We start from the raw sequence: 20,730 nt of genomic DNA on the forward strand, positions 1-20,730 counted from the left end.
CGCAAGCCGTTCGCTTTGGCTTTGCGAATGGACCAAACCATTTCATGTAAATAGAGGGGGGGGGGGGGGTTCTGTGGTCGTTACTGCCACGTGGTTTCAAAGTTGCCAATGGACCAAACCATTTCATGTAAATAGAGGGGGGGGGGGGTTCTGTGGTCGTTACTGCCACGTGGTTTCAAAGTTTTTTTTTGTTGTTGTTGTTTGCACGCATGTTTTTTTGCACGCACGTACGGGCAAGCACGTACGGGCAAGCACGTACGTGCGGGCACGCCCTAGTATATATAAATTGCCAATTGTCTATTTGTGTATTTAACGAATTTATCGATTTGTTTAATATTTGCCACTCATGTGTGGTGTGGGTTAATGTTATGTTCGGGTGACTGTAAAATGTGCCCTGGGAACGCAGCCAACCACCCCTCTCCCACCCCATTACAACATTAAATCCATGGGAATATCGCATCTGCTCAACATCATTTTGCTTGACGTCACGCTTTCTAGGAACGCATCCATGATGTTAAGTGGAAAGTTGAAGTGCATTTAAAATCAACAATTATATAATTTATTTCAGAAAATATCACACTTTGCAAAAAAAATAAAATAAATTAATGCTATTCAATGTCTTAAACCATATAGATAAGTCGATTCTGCGTACAAGTTGAGACCTGGACTTTCAGGGGAAAAGTATGACTTTTATGCCGAAAAATATGGCACATGTAATCAAATGATTTTGACGCTCATTTATAATTTTACTCAGATATTTCCTAATCAACACTAGCAATAAGTGATTGTTGAGAAAGCCAAGATAATCTTGTCCAAACGGAATTGTGCCGCCACGCACATCCGGTCGGGTTGTTGTGGCGTGGCTGTTCCCTGTGGTTTTCACGGCCTCGCAAGCTTCATTTATCTTTCCTTCACGACATGCACTGCATGATTGACAGCGTAAACCCATTGGCACATTCTCGATGTTGACAGACTCAGCAGCACTGCAAAAGGTGAAAAGTCCAGCTACCTTGACCTATTGTCAGTTTCAGTCATTTTGTGCTTGACAATTGCACCCTACATTTAGCCGGTGCCAATTTCACAAGACTTTGAACTCAAAATTGGTTTCCTTATGCAGACGTCAACCGACTACCCACAACTTCTCACCAAATTCTTACCCAGATAGGGCAGCGGAAGGAAAGTTTCTTATAAAGCACTATGACATACTCACCCTATTACAGGACGTTTCACGAGGCAAATGTGACCTGAAATTGAGAGGAGGATGCTCTCTGCTCTGGAGCCACTTGGTACGACTCTGCCGTAACCTGACCACATGTTTAAGCTGATTAAGGCAAGACCGAGTGGGGATTCTCTGATGTACCATCTGTGGTACTGCGCAGCTTGGCCATTGCATCCATGGCCTTTATCTCCAGCATCACAGAATGTGTGTTGCCAATGTAGGTTGAAGCTCCAGTCATCCACCTGGCCCTCTTCAATATTGTGGAATGCAAGAACATTAGAACATCTTCAGCATGTAGAGACAGGAAGAGATGCAGGGTCTATCACTTGCCAATAAAGGCAGGTTAACAAGTCAGGCCACACCACAGCTCTGCCATTTACTCCATCATTGAATCCCTCAGTTTCCTTCTCCATATTAGACAGGCTGTCGACCCAACCCCAAGCTTTTTTTAATTTTTTTTTATTTATCTCTGGACATCTTGCTTGCGGTTCCATGAATACAACAATATCATGGGGCATGAATAATGAGACAATCACATAGTACGAGAGTTAAAAAAAAAAAATCAACAGCGATGGGAACAGCCTGGTGTTGGCTTAGCGGTTAGGGTGCCGGCTTGGGATCCTAGGATCCTGGGTTCGAATCCTGATCGATCGCTGAATTAACACCAGGGGGGTCGACTCAGCCTGTCATCCTTCCGAGGTCGGCAAATTGAGCACCAGCTTGCTGGGATGAATGATCCCGGTGTGTACCCCGATTTAGAATAGGTACACCGTATCCCTGCGCATCGTAAGAGGCGACCAAGGGTTGGTGTCAGAAAGGGCATCCGGCCATAAAAACATTGCCTCAAACAGGGAACTATGATTGTCATGGGGCCCGCAAGGCTAACCCCCGCTCTAGCAGGGAAAATGGCCTTAAAACGATCATTCATTCATTTATTTTCACTGGGAAGCAAACTCACACTCGTCGTAAAAGCCGTATATGCGATTGATGGAGGCACACTCGTGGTTTCCACGCAGCAGGAAAAAGTTTTCCGGGTACTTTATCTTGTAGGCAAGGAGCAGGCAGATGGTCTCGAGGGACTGCTTGCCTCGATCCACGTAATCTCCCAGGAAGAGGTAGTTGCTTTCAGGTGGGAACCCACCATATTCAAAGAGTCTCAGGAGGTCGTAATATTGACCGTGGATGTCTCCTGTTGGGGTGGAGAACACGGAACAACCGACTGCTGACAATGGCAACAACGCTTCACAACAATCAAATTGTTCATCAGGCAGTTCATACCAGTGGTACGACGAATAATACAAATTAAAATAAAGAAATAAACATGGTCACGGTAAAAAAATAAAAAAATAAAATAATTATGTAGAAGATTAAGAGGAGATAAGTTTACAGATTGAAGGTATATTTTAATCACCGGGAATAAATGGTGCTATCTACTCAGAAATAGAACACTCAGTATGTGTTAGAAGAGCGGTATGGCATTCCAGGTGAGATAAAACTACCAAGTCTGAACGAAAAGTAAATAAATAAATCAACCAAACAAGTGTGCTGTCTATGCCTTAAATTAGCAGCAGCTTGTGTCACTTTGCAATTAAAAGGGTTACTGTCATCATAATGCCAGAATGTGCACCACGGCCTAACATAGGAGAGATGAGTAGGAAGAGGCGACATGACAGCAATGACTCATAATAGTGTGGGGTGTGGTAATTGCTTGGCAGTCGGTGCCGGCGCAGCTGCAACACCAGATCGACTGTGGCTACAGTTTCCGCAGAAATAGCCATTACTACACAAGGTCTCACTCTGTGGATAATCCTAGTTGTTAAACACGGACATAGTAACAGCAAGTCCACAAGGAACACGAGGGCAAGGACCTGCGCCAATTGTGGAGGGTAGGGAAGGGAGGCCGGGGTCAAAACAATGTTTCAAGGTAAAAAGTCCCTCGTGAATACATGCTGAAGTTGTGGGGAGAAAGAAAAAGCATTGGGTAAAGGATTCCGAAGTGAGGAAGCACAAGATTCACAATGCATAAAAAACCACCTTTAGAGGCCATTTTTCCCCGCAACGCGGGGGTTGGCCTTTTTCGGGAACCGTGGTTGTTGTTGTTTTTCGGTCCCCTATTTGAAGCAATGTTTTACAATTCTTTACAAGAATTGTAAGTTACAATTACAATTACAATGTATGTTACAATTCTTTACAAGAATTACAATTCTTTACAATTCTTCTTTACAATTTTACAAATCTTTACAAGATTCACAATGGATAAACAACCCCAAAAAGCCAGCTGGGTACGTTAACACACCCAAAGTGGTTGTATAATGACAAAGTCAAAGAGACTGTGTAGCAACACCACGACGGAAAGAGGGGTGGGGCAGGAGAAGGGGACACAGGTGGTAGAAAAACTGCTTTAACAGCTTTTTTACCACAAGTTGTTGTGCAGGGAAAGTGTCGGCTCACCACGATGGTAGAAATGATAAAAAAAACACCTTTACAGGGTGGTCCATGAAGTGACGTTGTATTGTATTTTCGGGTTTGTCAAGCAGATAACGTTAGCACTATAGATTATGTCATGTAGAGATAATCTTATGCAAGAACCGTCTCCAGTGCATTTTTGTTCAAGGTGAGCAAAAAAAATCTATCAAAAAAAAAAAAACGAGAGACAGACAGAGGAAAAAATTCCACATTCCCGTGCCACCTTCAGTCAAATGTCGGTGAGGGAAACGGTGAGAAAGGAAGGGAGGAGGAAGGAAAGGGAGGGGAGTGGAGTGGGAGGGGAGAGAGGAGTGGAGAGAGAAAGGAGGGAGGAGAGAAGAAGGGAGGGTGGAGGATGAAAGGGGGAGAGAAGCGTTCACCAAGTGGTGCTTAATCATATTCAAAAATATATGCAATCTGGGTCCATCATCTCGACTCGAGAGGGAATTAAAAAAATAGATCCAGGTACAGTGGAGCAGTGGTGTATCAAGGAAAAATGACGCTCGGGGCAAGTTGTTAAATTGCCACCCCTCGTAACTTCCCACATGTCTTTGTGTGGTGTCCGCGTGTGGTGTGCGTGCGGTGTCCGTGTGTGTGTGTGTGGTGTCCGTGTATGTGTGTGTGCGCGCGCGCGTTGTGCGCGTGTGTGTGTGTATGTGTGTGTGTCCGTGTGTGTGTGCGTGCGTGTGGTGTCCGTGTGTGTGTGCGCGCGCGTTGTGCGTGTGTGCGCACGCGTGGAGCGTGTGTGTGCGCGCGGTGTCCGTGTGTGTGTGTGCGCGCGCGGTGTCCGTGTGTGTGTGTGCACGCGGTGTCCGTGTGTGTGTGTGTGTGTGCGTGTGTGTGTGTGTGTGTGTGTGTGTGCACGCGCGCGGTGTCTGTGTGTGTGTGTGCACGCGTGCGGTGTCCGTGTCCGTGTGTGCGCACACGCGCGGTGTCCATGTGTGTGTGTGTGTGTGTGTGTGTGTGTGTGTGTGTGTGTGTGTGTGTGCGTGCGTGCGTGCACGCGGTGTCCGTGTGTGTGTGCGCGCGGTGTCCGTGTGCACACGGTGTGTGCGTGTGTGCACACGGTGTGTGTGTGTGTGGTGTCCGTGTGTGTGGTGTCCGTGTGTGTGGTGTCCGTGTGTGTGGTGTCCGTGTGTGTGGTGTCCGTGTGTGTGGTGTCCGTGTGTGTGGTGTCCGTGTGTGTGGTGTCAGGGCTGTAACCTTTTTACCATTTGAGTTTTGTCATCAAATTTTCACCAAAGCTTTATTATGAGAATACCGGGAAGGCAAATTAATAATTTTGTGAAATGGTCAAAGGTCAGCGTCACATAAAATCATCAATTTTCATGCAATTGACCTGAAATTTTAAGAATTTGCATATTGGTTCAATTATTTTGTGGACAGCACAGATGAAGTACACAAAAACGGCAACACATAGATTTACCTTTAAATTGTCTTCTATAAATGTGAAAAATCAAGCAGGAAATCAGCGAAATGTGGAAACCACTGAGAGCAGACTTTACATTTGCAATGAAATAGCTTAACATGGCAGACGTTTGATTTGAGTTCCAAACACAACGTCTGATTTTTTAATTTTAATAACTATGTTTTTGTAGGTACATTAATATGACTACCTATTAATACAATGAAAGTATATCGCACAAAAATGTGAGCTCTTTCTACTGTAACGCCATGGGCTTGCAAAAGCAGCCTGAATCGTGTTCACCAAGTGGTGGTGAATCATATTCAAAAATATATGCAATCCGAGTCCATAATCTAGAGGGAATTTTCAAAAAGGTGTGTTGTGGGTGGTACAACACACTAAAAAGAGGAAGGTGCAAGACCAGAAAGAAAGACGTTATAAGACATACCACAGATGGGTCTGCAATATGAAAAGATCAACGCAGACATAGTAACATTCGCTGAGATGAAGTGCGAGACTGGTGCAACGGAAGACGAACACGTTTCAGAAAGAATTTGACTTCAGAAAGCCAACGTGCTTTAAAAGAGGCCTTGTTAATCAATAGTTAACAAGCGTCTAAATGCTATTTTAATTAATTGATGAATGAAATGCAGATGTGAAAATAGTGGTCACATTGAACATACTAGCAGAGTACCCGCCCAATGGGCGATGTGACACGTTCTTCTGACACATACCTTTAGTTGGGCGGTGTATAGGTAACTGACAGCTCCCTCAATCACTCCAGAATTTTTTTTAATGACCTGGGCTACAAACATCAAGCAAAAATGTGCCTACTGCTTATAATTCAAAACACCTCACTGCGCTGGAAAATGTGGGGACAGGAACACTGTTCTGTAAAGGGTGGGACTTGTAATACCCTCCCACACCTGAAGGCAGCGCTACACGATACACATTTACATAGAGAATTTGTGTCGTAACCCCCTCCCCCCACCATGGGCACAGGCAAAGATAAAAACACCCTGATACACTAATTGGGGTCATGCTGATCCTGTTGTACTATGTCTGGATGTAATCGGTCTAGAAATGCAGGAAGTGTAGCGCGGCGCACGCATGCACGTGCGCACCGTTCCACAAATTAGAGCAAGGACATATAATTCACAACATATCTTCAAAATGGTTTGTATTTGATGAAGGGATAGTGTTTTTATATGCAATGGTCAAACTTTTCAATCGCAAACCCCAAACCATAAACGAGTCAGCATTCCGTGGACCACCCTGTACGACCATGCACGTTGCCTTTATGCCAACAGGATGTTTGCCAAATATGATAGATTTAGGCTCTCCTAATGGAGTATCATTGAAAAAGAAAATGAATCGCTTAAATGAGATGCACAAACGAGATGGAGCATTTAACAACGCACCCCCTTGCTGGGGTATTTGTCTGGGCATCGAGATCGCCGGGATGCGCTAGTCAAGCCCATGGTCAGAGGTATATGCTACAATGCCCTCGAGAACTGCCACAAATGTCGCGTGCTTTTTTTTTTTTTTTTTTTTTTTCCCCCTTGTATACTGAATCGAGGCTCGTGAAAGAGCTAACATTTACTTCACAAACAAATCAACCAGACAAAATCTATAAAAAGAGGGAGCGGAAGACAAGATGGGGAGAGAAGGGGAAGCACACAAACACAACATTTGAGAGCAGGGAGATGTGTGGAAGGGAGAGGGCTTGGGGGGAGGAGGCGTGGGAAGGGGGGGGGGGGAGGGAGAAGTATAAAACACAAGGACACCAAGGACTTCCAGGACAGAAGTTGGTATTTCAAAAAAGTGGAATTGGGGTGAAATTAGTGGGGGTAGAAAAGATCAAGGTTTTGGATGGGGGAAGATAAGAGATGGTGGTGAACAGCTGTTTTAAAGACCTGGAGGGTGGAGTGGGATTGAAGAGAGTGAGGGAGTTTGTTCCAGAGGCGGGAGAAAAGAGGAATGAAGGAGTGAAGGTGAGCAGAGAGTCTTGATTTTGGCAGTTTAACCATAAGAGGGTTGCAGGCAGATCTTGTGCGACCTGTAGGAATATTTGCGGGACAGAGCCCAGAGAGAGCTGGGGGGGCAAGGCCAGAGAGGAGTCGGTAGAAGACGGAAAGACCACCAACCTGCCTGCGGTGAGTGAGTGAGTGAGAGGCCCTTGGAGTTAGCTTCATCGCGGGAGATTCCAATGATTCTGAATGCTTTGGTTTCAACACCGTGAAGACGAGCTAGGTGTGAGGCAGGAGCACCAGCCCAGAGGGGAGAGCAGTATTCCATTGAGCTGCGGATGAAAGCCTTGTATGTGGTGAGGAGCTCAGGTGTGCCAAGGAAGGACTTTGCACGACGGAGGATGCCCAGTCGGCGACTGGCTTTGGAGGCCAGATTTGAAATGTGGTTTTCCCAGGAAAGATCATGGCAGATAGTGAGACCCAAAAGCTTGAGTGACAGAACTTCTTGGAGAGGATTATTCAGAAAGTGGATGGGAGGGTTGTCCAGTCGGTCTTTTTGGAGAGACATCGTAAGAGTGTGAGATTTGTCAGGATTGAAAGACATGTTCCACTTGTATGCCCAGTCTGTGATTTTGTCCAGGTCTGCAGAGAGTGAGGAGGCTGCAGACTGCCGATCTGAGGGATGAAGAATGGAGCGACAGAGAGTAGAGTCATCAGCAAAGAGATAGAGAGGATTTTCAAGAGAGTCAGAGAGATCATTGATGAAGACCAGAAAAAGCATAGGGCCCAGAACACTGCCTTGGGGAACTCCAGCCTGAACAGGAAGAGGAGATGAGAGAAACCCATTCAGGGCCACACGTTGACTACGACTAGAGAGGAAGTCCGCCAGCCATGCGTGGAGATTTCCATGGATACCAAAAGAGGAGAGTTTGGTGAGCAGAGCGGGGTGCCAGACCGTATCGAAGGCACGTGATATGTCAAGGGAGACTGCTCTAATTTCCTGTTTGGCATTGGGGACCTCCATCCATTGTTGAGAAAGCAGAAGCAGCATGTCCAGAGTAGAGTGACCAGGTCTGAAACCAAATTGATGATCAGAGATCAAGCCATTGGAGAAGAGGAAAGATTTCATATCTGAAGCAATGATGGATTCCATGACTTTGCTGATAATTGGGAGAAGGCTGATTGGTCTGTAGTTGCTGGGATCTGTTCAGTTGAAATGATCTGCTGTGGCTGCAGACGACGTACAGAATCTATGCAAACCTCATGTATTATGCATACATTATATAATTGTTTCATTTTTGAAAATAAAATAAAAACCCCATGAGAACTAGACAGTTCACAGAACACCTTGAGAAAAGGACGTGAGCAGGGTCTGTGAGCTGCAAATTGTTTGGTCGTGATGATGTAAATGCTGTAATAATTTGTCCAAGCACGGCTAAACGCAAGGATTATGCAAGTGCGAGAAAGGATTTGTGTTATAGTGTTTAAGTACCGTATATAATTAAACTGAAATAAAGTAAAGATTTGAAAGGTTGTAGACAAAAAAAAATTACCAGAAGTTTACTGCGGTTAATGCAACGTCTTTTACACCACCTTATTTAACACACATTAGTTCTCCATGCCTGTTGTTTTTGGCCTTTATGATGTCGCTAAAAACAGGAAGTTTCCTGTTTGGAATGATTTTCAATTTTGTTTCACTGCCAAACAGACTAAATAAAACAAGACCGAAAGTCTAACAGCGGCGTAGCCAGGCTTGTAAAATATTATAAACCACAAACACATATGATTAGCTTTTTAAACAGTCGCTAATGCTGTTTATAACATTAAACAAAGAAATTCGGAGGAATCCCGACATCCATTAGGTAAGTTTTACTTACAGAACTGAGCAAAGATCTACTGTAATCTATGTACCCCAAAAGGGTTTGGGTGTGCTCATTTACCAAGCAACTAGCTAGCGCTTGCCAAGCCAGCCGTTCCTTAACGGTTTTGAATGGAGTGCTTGCTCAAATGCTTAAACCACTTGGCGATCTCTCCACAAGAAACTCGGTAAATGAACACACACCCAATGTTCTTGAGACCCAATCATAGATCTACTGTAATCTATATACCCCAAAGAGGAATGACCTTTCCTGCTGCTCTCGAAGTGAGCGGGTGTTTACACCGTAATGACGTCGCATGACGGCCTGACACAAAACTTCCGCTACTTTAATATATACAATATATATATTTAAACTCCAGTAACGTTGCAGTCACTACAAAGGGATTAGTGTTACGATTAGATTTACTATAATAATGTTAGGTTATTATTACGAAAATTATATTATTTAAAATAAACCGAGGTGAATTCCTTACTTCCGCAGTTACACTGCTTCAATCCATCAACTTTCCAGTCACGACAATGGGATTAAAGTGTTATGGTTATATTTACTATAATATTATTATTACTACTACGAAAACGATACTATTGAAACGATACCACTGTATTAAGAAACCTGGGTTTAATTTGTCCGAAGGGACGGTGAGTCAATGCCCAAGGCCTATACGTACCGTATTGTTGGAAGAGACGTAACGCCGATGCTTTCGATATTTCATGATCATTTTAACAATCGGTTTGTTTGTGTTTCACATTGAATGAAAAACGTAAAGGCAGAGCATGGCGATTGTGATATATGACAGGTTCGACGATATGTTCGTCATGAACGACATATAAATCAAAATGGCGGTGTGTGGAGAGTCAGCCGCCGTAATGACATCAGATGTAATCACATCACCCTGTCATGTGATCAGATTCTCAGCTCTGATTGGTATACATTTGAGGGGACATACATACATACGGCCAAACACTGTTCTAGATGGCTCTGCCTGATGGGCAAGGCCGTAAATTTTTTTTAAATCTCACTGCTCTGCGCATGTGCTATCGGGATGAATTCAGAGCCAAAGTAATGCCAAATGAAAGGCTCGTTTTCCGATTAATGTTCAAAAGATAACATTCAATTTAAATCGTGTTCGTCGATCATAAACTGACATTTGTAGAAAGACAGACAACGAATTGCTTAACCAGTCTTTTCGCTTCACGTGCCCAGGGTAAAAAGTAATTGAGAGCTTTAAACTGTCATCGGGGTACATAGATTACATTAGATCTGAGAATGAATGATCTATATCAAAGTAGATCTGCATTAAGTCACTCACACAGGCCAATTACCATCACCTCAACAAAGTTGCTGTTCATCGAATACTCATCTGGGTCACCATCAAAGCATGGCTGGACTGGGTACTACAAAAAAAAAGAAGACGAATACAATCACGAATATCAGGATCCGCAGTCACAAACCGCAAATCTTGAGCGGCGCTTCAAGCTCCAAAAGGATGGGCTGACTCAGGAAAATCTCACGAGACTTCAAGCACAGGCCGCGGATCTCGGTCTCAGAAAGCTGTACATTTTTTCCAGGACGCGAGCCCCTCACTAGGGTCATGGTTTGAAGAAAAAGAGGGGAGAGAAGGTCTTTGTAGATGTTGCAAAACAAAAGGGGAGAAATTAAATACGACATTCAAATAAGAGCTTTGGAACCATGCACTCCTAAACCGTGCAGAGGATCCCTGCACAAAAGCAGGAGCGAGTGTGAATGCAAACCACCATTGTTATTATTAATGCGACACCAGAGGAGGTTCTTGATTTGCTGGAATCATCATAATCATCAAAACGCTGCTGCTTTGTGTAACCAAACACATCCGGTTCTTCCCAAAACGGTGTTATGTACAAACACAGGGAACTGCACGACTCCGGGAACGCAAAGGACGTTTGCAGCATCCCGTTTGGAAGCAATGCAGCAGAAACTGCCGAAGAGCTGTACATTTAAATCAAACTCTTTGTGCAGACGTTGTGCTCTGTAATTCAGTGGTTAAATGCATCCTCCAGTTTGGAGAGACGCTGCAGTCGGGGTTTGTGATCGAGTGTAAAACCAAGTTGAAGTTTCTTCACACAATTCCTTCGCCAAAAATGACCCCACCTCATCAAAACAATCCTGCATTTTCCCCAATTTTTTTTTGGAGAAGTCCATTTTCCGAACCCATCAAGAACACATCCAGTCCACACTGCCAAGGTGTCAAGGTGACTTGCATGCCGAAACTCGCTTGGATGCTTCGATACCCTCACCTGCAGACAAAACACTACCTCTTCACTTCTACACACATGAACCTTCGCTTCTGCCCGACTCTCCAACCTTTACCTCTACCACCACCACCCAGCAAAGAACAGCCTCCCAAACAAAAAATAAAAATGCACAAATACATTTCTAGCTTTTATATTCATTGGGCAGGAAAGGTTGTTGTGGTTTTCACAAATATGCATCAAATGTCCTTCAGATTTAAAGGGCTATTTCCATGCAGTGTTTTTAACCTTTTTGTCCCGTTCATCAAGCCCGAAGGGACATTAGAAACCGTGCGGACATTGCAGAAATGGCTCCTTTGGGTCCTGCTCCATGGAAATGCAGAGATCTTTCTCTCCAAGATCATTTCTGACTCACCACCCCTCCTCCCCCCACCTCCATTCACAAGAAAGCTGCCACACCCCCACACCCCCTCACAAACACGCTTCCGCCATCCATCGCCCCTATTCACGACCACGCTTGGGCCAACCCCAACCATGAGATTGACGAGCAGGCTTCAGCCACACCCCCTCCCCCCCACATACATTCACAACGCCCCACCCATACATTCACAACGCCCCCCCACATACATTCACAACGCCCCCCCCCCCCACATATATTCACAACGCCCCCCCCCACCCACACCCACACAGACACGCTTCTGCCCCACCTTCCTTAGCCTCCCGCCTCCATACATGGGCACGCTTCCACCCCTCCACGCACGGGCACGTTTCCGCCCCACCCCTCCACGCACGGGCATGCTTCCGCCCCACCCCTCCACGCACGCCTCCGCCCCACCCCTCCACGCACGGGCACGCCTCCGCCCCACCCCTCCACGCACGGGCACGCATCCGCCTCACCCCTCCACGCACGGGAACGCCTCCGCCCCACCCCTCCACGCACGGGAACGCCTCCGCCCCACCCCACCCCTCCACGCATGGGCACGCTTCCGCCCCACCCCTCCACGCACGGGCACGCCTCCGCCCCACCCCTCCACGCACGGGCACGCCTCCGCCCCACCCCTCCACGCACGGGCACCCCTCCGCCCCACCCCTCCACGCACGGGCACGCCTCCGCCCCACCCCTCCACGCACGGGCCCGCCTCCGCCCAACTCCTCCACGCAAGGGCACGCTTCCGCCCCACCCATCCACGCACGGGCCCGCTTCCGCCCCACCCCTCCACGCACGGGCCCGCCTCCGCCCCACCCCTCCACGCACGGGCCTGCTTCCGCCCCACCCCTCCACAGACGGGCATGCTTCCGCCCCACCCCTCCACAGACGGGCATGCTTCCGCCCCAACCCTCCACGCACGGGAACGCTTCCACCCCACCCCTCCACGCACGGGCATGCTTCCGCCGAACCCCTCCACGCACGGACACGCTTCCGCCCCACCCCTCCACGCACGGGCCCGCCTCCACCCCACCCCTCCACGCACGGGCCCGCTTCCGCCCCACCCCTCCACGCACGGGCATGCTTCCGCCCCACCCCTCCACACACGGGCACGCTTCCGCCCCACCCCTCCACGCACACGCTTCCGCCCCACCCCTCCACGCACGGGCACGCTTCCGCCCCACCCCTCCACGCACGGGCACGCCTCAGTCCCACCCCTCCACGCACGGGCACGCCTCCGCCCCACCCCTCCACGCACGGGCACGCCTCCGTCCCACCCCTCCACGCACGGGCACGCCTCCGCCCCACCCCTCCACGCACGGGCACGCCTCCGCCCCACCCCTCCACGCATGGGCCCGCCTCCGCCAAACCCCTCCACGCAAGGGCACGCTTCCGCCCCACCCCTCCACGCACGGGCCCGCCTCCGCCCCACCCATCCACGCACGGGTCCGCTTCCGCCCCACCCCTCCACGCACGGGCCCGCTTCCGCCCCACCCCTCCACGCACGGGCCCGCTTCCGCCCCACCCCTCCACGCACGGGCACGCTTCCGCCCCACCCCTCCACGCACGGGCCCGCTTCCGCCCCACCCCTCCACGCACGGGCCCGCCTCCGCCCCACCCCTCCACGCACGGGCACGCTTCCGCCCCACCCCTCCACGCACGGGCCCGCTTCCGCCCCACCCCTCCACGCACGGGCCCGCCTCCGCCCCACCCCTCCACGCACGGGCACGCTTCCGCCCCACCCCTCCACGCACGGGCACGCTTCCGCCCCACCCCTCCACGCACGGGCACGCTTCCGCCCCACCCCTCCACGCACGGGCACGCTTCCGCCCCACCCCTCCACGCACGGGCACGCTTCCGCCCCACCCCTCCAGGCACGGGCACGCTTCCGCCCCACCCCTCCACGCACGGGCACGCTTCCGCCCCACACCTCCACGCACGGGCACGCTTCCGCCCCACCCCTCCACGCACGGGCACGCTTCCGCCCCACCCCTCCACGCACGGGCACGCTTCCGCCCCACCCCTCCACGCACGGGCACGCTTCCGCCCCACCCCTCCACGCACGGCCCCGCCTCCGCCCCACCCCTCCACGCACGGACCCGCCTCCGCCCCACCCCTCCACGCACGGGCACGCTTCCGCCCCACCCCTCCACGCACGGGCACGCTTCCGCCCCACCCCTCCACGCACGGGCACGCTTCCGCCCCACCCCTCCACGCACGGGCACGCTTCCGCCCCACCCCTCCACGCACGGGCACGCTTCCGCCCCACCCCTCCACGCACGGGCCCGCCTCCGCCCCACCCCTCCACGCACGGGCCTGCTTCCGCCCCACCCCTCCACAGACGGGCATGCTTCCGCCCCACCCCTCCACAGACGGGCATGCTTCCGCCCCAACCCTCCACGCACGGGAACGCTTCCACCCCACCCCTCCACGCACGGGCATGCTTCCGCCGAACCCCTCCACGCACGGACACGCTTCCGCCCCACCCCTCCACGCACGGGCCCGCCTCCACCCCACCCCTCCACGCACGGGCCCGCTTCCGCCCCACCCCTCCACGCACGGGCATGCTTCCGCCCCACCCCTCCACACACGGGCACGCTTCCGCCCCACCCCTCCACGCACACGCTTCCGCCCCACCCCTCCACGCACGGGCACGCTTCCGCCCCACCCCTCCACGCACGGGCACGCCTCAGTCCCACCCCTCCACGCACGGGCACGCCTCCGCCCCACCCCTCCACGCACGGGCACGCCTCCGTCCCACCCCTCCACGCACGGGCACGCCTCCGCCCCACCCCTCCACGCACGGGCACGCCTCCGCCCCACCCCTCCACGCATGGGCCCGCCTCCGCCAAACCCCTCCACGCAAGGGCACGCTTCCGCCCCACCCCTCCACGCACGGGCCCGCCTCCGCCCCACCCATCCACGCACGGGTCCGCTTCCGCCCCACCCCTCCACGCACGGGCCCGCTTCCGCCCCACCCCTCCACGCACGGGCCCGCTTCCGCCCCACCCCTCCACGCACGGGCACGCTTCCGCCCCACCCCTCCACGCACGGGCCCGCTTCCGCCCCACCCCTCCACGCACGGGCCCGCCTCCGCCCCACCCCTCCACGCACGGGCACGCTTCCGCCCCACCCCTCCACGCACGGGCCCGCTTCCGCCCCACCCCTCCACGCACGGGCCCGCCTCCGCCCCACCCCTCCACGCACGGGCACGCTTCCGCCCCACCCCTCCACGCACGGGCACGCTTCCGCCCCACCCCTCCACGCACGGGCACGCTTCCGCCCCACCCCTCCACGCACGGGCACGCTTCCGCCCCACCCCTCCACGCACGGGCACGCTTCCGCCCCACCCCTCCAGGCACGGGCACGCTTCCGCCCCACCCCTCCACGCACGGGCACGCTTCCGCCCCACACCTCCACGCACGGGCACGCTTCCGCCCCACCCCTCCACGCACGGGCACGCTTCCGCCCCACCCCTCCACGCACGGGCACGCTTCCGCCCCACCCCTCCACGCACGGGCACGCTTCCGCCCCACCCCTCCACGCACGGCCCCGCCTCCGCCCCACCCCTCCACGCACGGACCCGCCTCCGCCCCACCCCTCCACGCACGGGCACGCTTCCGCCCCACCCCTCCACGCACGGGCACGCTTCCGCCCCACCCCTCCACGCACGGGCACGCTTCCGCCCCACCCCTCCACGCACGGGCACGCTTCCGCCCCACCCCTCCACGCACGGGCACGCTTCCGCCCCACCCCTCCACGCACGGGCACGCTTCCGCCCCACCCCTCCACGCACGGGCACGCTTCCGCCCCACCCCTCCACGCACGGGCACGCTTCCGCCCCACACCTCCACGCACGGGCACGCTTCCGCCCCACCCCTCCACGCACGGGCACGCTTCCGCCCCACCCCTCCACGCACGGGCACGCTTCCGCCCCACCCCTCCACGCACGGGCACGCTTCCGCCCCACCCCTCCACGCACGGGCACGCTTCCGCCCCACCCCTCCACGCACGGGCACGCTTCCGCCCCACCCATCCACGCACGGGCACGCTTCCGCCCCACCCCTCCACGCACGGGCACGCTTCCGCCCCACCCCTCCACGCACGGGCACGCTTCCGCCCCACCCCTCCATGCACGGGCACGCTTCCGCCCCACCCCTACACGCACTGGCACGCCTCGGCCCCACCCCTCCATGCACGGGGACGTTTCCTCCCCACCCCTCCACGCACACGCCCCACCCCTCCATGCACGGGCACGCTTCCGCCCCACCCCTCCACGCACGGGCACGCTTCCGCCCCACCCCTCCACGCACGGGCACGCTTCCGCCCCACCCCTCCATGCACGGGCACGCTTCCGCCCCACCCCTCCACGCACGGGCACGCTTCCGCCCCACCCCTCCACGCACGGGCACGCTTCCGCCCCACCCCTCCACGCACGGGCACGCTTCCGCCCCACCCCTCCACGCACGGGCACGCTTCCGCCCCACCCCTACACGCACTGGCACGCCTCGGCCCCACCCCTCCATGCACGGGGACGTTTCCACCCCACCCCTCCACACACACGCCCCACCCCTCCATGCACGGGCATGCTTCTGCCCCACCCCTCCACGCACGGGCATGCTTCCGCCCAGGGTCGGCGTCATGGGGGGGGCATTCATGGGCCATGCCACCCCCAAATGAGTTATTGTGCCCCCCACACCACACACAGGCCAAGCCTTTGGCACCAAACTTTGCGTTTTATTAATTAATTTATATTTATCATATTAAAAGTGAAAATCTTTTCGCTAAATTAAATGAAATAAAAACAAAAATAAGAAAAGAAAAAAAAACACACCCTGTTGGTCATATTTGCCTCAGGTCACATTTGAGTTAGTAGTATGCTCATTGGTCTGGTGTTTGACCTATGCCCTACTGGATTGATTTGTTGTCATTACATCAAGATAAGCGCGCGCATCACGTACAGTACAGTTAGCATTCGCAAGTCAGACGGCGCTTGGCGCCAAAATGTTTCAGTGAGAGCAAGCAACTATCAGACTGCACTTTGAACAGAAATGGATAAAAGAAAATTGCTATACGGTGCTGCTTCTTCAAGGCCTCCTCCAGCTTCACCAACGGAAAAGGGAGCAAATGCGCCCAGCACGGCCACCTCTGAAGAGCAAGAGTCTCATTCTGCGAGCAGCCATGATGCATCTGCTAGCGCAAGCGCTAGCTGTGGAAGACAACCCATAGTCATAGATGACCTCGGGACTGACCAGCCCAACCAAATCGTCTTACAACAGTACCCTGCCAGCATTTTCAGTGGAAGGAAGCGTTCATTTGTCTCCTCCGCTTGGTATCACAACCGAGACTGGCTTGAATACAGTGTCAAGGCCGATACAGCATTTTGTTTTTGCTGTCGGCTGCCTAGCGCCACTCGGAGGTCTCGGACACTGGATGCCTTTGTGAGTGTGGGCTTTCGTAACTGGAAAAATGCTTTGGAGAGAGATCGGGGATTTCATAAACACGAATCTTCAAAGGAGCATATCTCTTGCTATACACTGTGGAAGGAGCGGGAGAGGCATGTCAATACTGGAAAGGAGATTAACACTCGTCAACGCAGACCAACTACGAAACAACAGGTATTATGTTTCCTCTCTCATCGATGGTTGTCGGATTTTTGGCGGAAAACCCAGTTGCCTTTACGAGGGAAGACAGAGGCTTTTGATAACATGTCGGAGGGGGGGAGTAGACCTTTCCTCTCCTTACTGGACTATATGATTAAAAAGGACCCTGAATTGGCTGATGTTGTGAAAACGATCCCTCGCAACGCCACGTACACCTGTCACGACATGCAAAATGAACTCATAAGTACACTCAGCACTGTGGTGACAGAGGCTATAGTGGAGGAAGTAGGCGACTCCTATTACACTTTGAAAGTAGATGGAACCCGTGACCCCACTGGGTGTGAAAATATATCGATTGTCATTTGATTTGTAAATGAGTCGTATGGTGTCACAGAGCGCCTGCTAACCATAGCAACAGTTGGCAAAGGTGACGCACAGTCATTAACAGACACCATTTTGGCAGAGCTAAATGAAGTTGGACCAGACACATCAAAGATTCTAAGCCAGGTATTTGATGGGGCTGCTCTGATGTCTGGGAGGCATGGTGGCGTCCAGAAGCTACTGCAAGAGAAACTAGGTCGTGAGATACCTTATGTACACTGTCTTAACCACAAGCTACACTTAATGGTAGTATACACAATGTCAGCAGAGACAGCTGTAGTGGACTTTTTTCATGTGTGTAATGCCCTCTACAATTTCTGCAAGAAGCCCACAATTGCTGTGCACTATGAGGGTGTGTGTGCATCTTAAATGCCTTCTGGAACAGAGATGGACTGGACATCTTGCTACTGTGTCAGTCATTCTAAAATCCTTCAATGACATAACATCTCTTTTGACTGAGATTGACTCTGTGCTGGCCTATGGCGCAGAGATACGAATGGAGGCTGTGGGTCTGCTGCGCGAGATGACCGAGCCCAGTTTCTCATTCATTGCCAAGTTAGTGCACACAGTTCTTGCCCTGTTGGACCCACCAAACAAGCTTCTACAGAGAGAGGACACTGACCTGATGACGGGTTTAAATATCGTGGCTCGTGCAACAGCTTGTGTACGGAAACTCCGTTTTGACGAGGAGTTTAATAAGGTGTGGGACATGGCCACGGCTGCCAGTGCATCACTGAGACCCGCGATCCCCAAATATGGATGAGTATGTCGTTATGGGAACTACAGGACACAGGGATGATGACAAAAAAAAACAGAACTTCAGAGACTGCACCACAACACCATTGATTCAGTGCTTGGAGAGATGGCTCACAGATTCAGCGAGCGGAGCTCACACTTGGCTAATGCACTTGTTGCACTGAATCCAGAAAGTGATACATTTCTTTATGTAAAGGCTGTGAAGCATATTATGGACCTGTCATGATCGCCTATAATTGAGGCAGAGTACGAAGTTGCTAAACAGTTTTTCAGCTCACAAAAACAATCACAGCCAATCGAGGGGGATTGGACTACACAGCACATCCTCTCAGAGTACCACACACATCTGATCGGAATGCCCAGTGTACTGACTGCTTTCAAACATGCCTCAACATTTGGCGCCTCCACAGCAATGTGCAAGAATTCATTCTCCACTCTGAGAAACGTATTTTGGGACCACAGACATGCAATGCTCCACAAAAGAAAGGCCCAGTTGATTCAGCTAGCGTTTGAGAGGGACTTAACCCGAAAATGCACAACTGAGTGGAAGGACACCATTCTTAGGAGGTTCAGCACCAACACTCGCCGCCTGCAACTCTTCTAAAGGTAAGCCATGCGTTTAATTCACTTTATGATGCCAGCCTTGGCTTTCATGATTATTACGCAAAATGTTGAATGATTTTTGGGTCTGTCTGCATTTATTCGGTAAGAGTGGAAAAAAATAGTCCATTTCAAATGATGGTCCAATGACGCGCACAGTGCAGTGAGTGAAAGAGTGAAAGAGTGAAAGAGTGAAAGACAGAGACGTGGCTTGCACATAGGCTATATTTTGTGCAGTGTGGGGGCACAGTGGTGTGTGTGTGTATGTGTATGTGTATGTGTATGTGTGTGTGTGTGTGTGTGTGTGTGTGTGTGTGTGTGTGTGTGTGTGTGTGTGTGTGTGTGTGTGTGTGTGTGTAAGAGAGAGACTTTGCAGCATCTATCTATAATTCCAGTAATCTCTGTGTGTGTGTATGCGACCGCTGTTTCTCGACAACTAGAGGGGGGGGATTGTCACCGTACTCGCAAGCCGTCCGCTTTGGCTTTGCGAATGAACCAAACCATTTCATGTAAATAGAGGGGGGGGATATAATTTTAGATATATATATAGTACGGGCATGCCCTAGTGTTTTAAAATTGTAACTGGGTTGGTGTGTTGATTGTTGACGGCAAACTCTGACTATCAAGCATTTACATCATAGATCGAGTTCTCGAACGGCAGTTTGTGCCCTCTCCCCGCCCCCCCCCCCCCCGCGGTTACCCTAATGCCCCCCGATTCGATTTATTCTGACGCCGAGTCTGCTTCCGCCCAACCCCTCCACGCACGGGCATGCTTCTGCCCCACCCCTCCACGCACGGGCATGCTTCTGCCCCACCCCTCCACGCACGGGCATGCTTCTGCCCCACCCCTCCACGCACGGGCATGCTTCTGCCCCACCCCTCCACGCACGGGCATGCTTCTGCCCCACCCCTCCACGCACGGGCACGCTTCCGCCCCACCCCTCCACGCAAGGGCACGCTTCCGCCCCACCCCTCCACGCAAGGGCACGCTTCCGCCCCACCTTCACGCACGGGCACGCTTCCTCCCCACCCCTCCACGCACGGGAACGCTTCCGCCCCTCCACGCACGGGAACGCTTCCGCCCCACCCCTCCACGCACGGGAACGCTTCCGCCCCACCCCTCCACGCACGGGAACGCTTCCGCCCCACCCCTCCACGCACGGGAACGCTTCCGCCCCACCCCTCCACGCACGGGCACGCTTCCGCCCCACCCCTCCACGCACGGGCACGCTTCCGCCCCACCCCTCCACGCACGGGCACGCTTCCGCCCCACCCCTCCACGCACGGGCACGCTTCCGCCCCACCCCACCCCTCCACGCACGGGCACGCTTCCGCCCCACCCCACCCCTCCACGCACGGGCACGCTTCCGCCCCACCCCACCCCTCCACGCACGGGCACGCTTCCGCCCCACCCCACCCCTCCACGCACGGGCACGCTTCCGCCCCACCCCACCCCTCCACGCACGGGCACGCTTCCGCCCCACCCCACCCCTCCACGCACGGGCACGCTTCCGCCCCACCCCACCCCTCCACGCACGGGCACGCTTCCGCCCCACCCCACCCCTCCACGCACGGGCACGCTTCCGCCCCACCCCACCCCTCCACGCACGGGCACGCTTCCGCCCCACCCCACCCCTCCACGCACGGGCACGCTTCCGCCCCACCCCACCCCTCCACGCACGGGCACGCTTCCGCCCCACCCCACCCCACCCCTCCACGCACGGGAACGCTTCCGCCCCACCCCTCCACGCAAGGGCACGCTTCCGCCCCACCCATCCACGCAAGGGCACGCTTC

The 20,730-nt window shown here is 53.3% G+C and overlaps 1 protein-coding gene across 2 annotated transcripts in view; it reads right to left on the reverse strand.

Annotated features, from left to right (window-relative positions):
• PPP1CC (protein phosphatase 1 catalytic subunit gamma) overlaps nt 1–20,730 on the reverse strand; it is a 44,771-nt gene that overhangs the window by 13,278 nt on the left and 10,763 nt on the right. For both annotated transcript variants that reach the window (XM_068135454.2, XM_068135453.2), the window contains exons 3-4: nt 10,392–10,523; nt 2,178–2,408 (exon numbers count right to left, since the gene is read on the reverse strand). In XM_068135454.2, the coding sequence (XP_067991555.1) occupies nt 2,178–2,408; nt 10,392–10,523 (363 nt within the window). The remainder of the gene's footprint in view (nt 1–2,177; nt 2,409–10,391; nt 10,524–20,730) is intronic.

The sequence above is a fragment of the Myxine glutinosa genome, chromosome 14, assembly GCF_964187855.1.
Source record: "Myxine glutinosa chromosome 14, kmMyxGlut1.1, whole genome shotgun sequence".
Classification (NCBI taxonomy): domain Eukaryota; kingdom Metazoa; phylum Chordata; class Myxini; order Myxiniformes; family Myxinidae; genus Myxine; species Myxine glutinosa.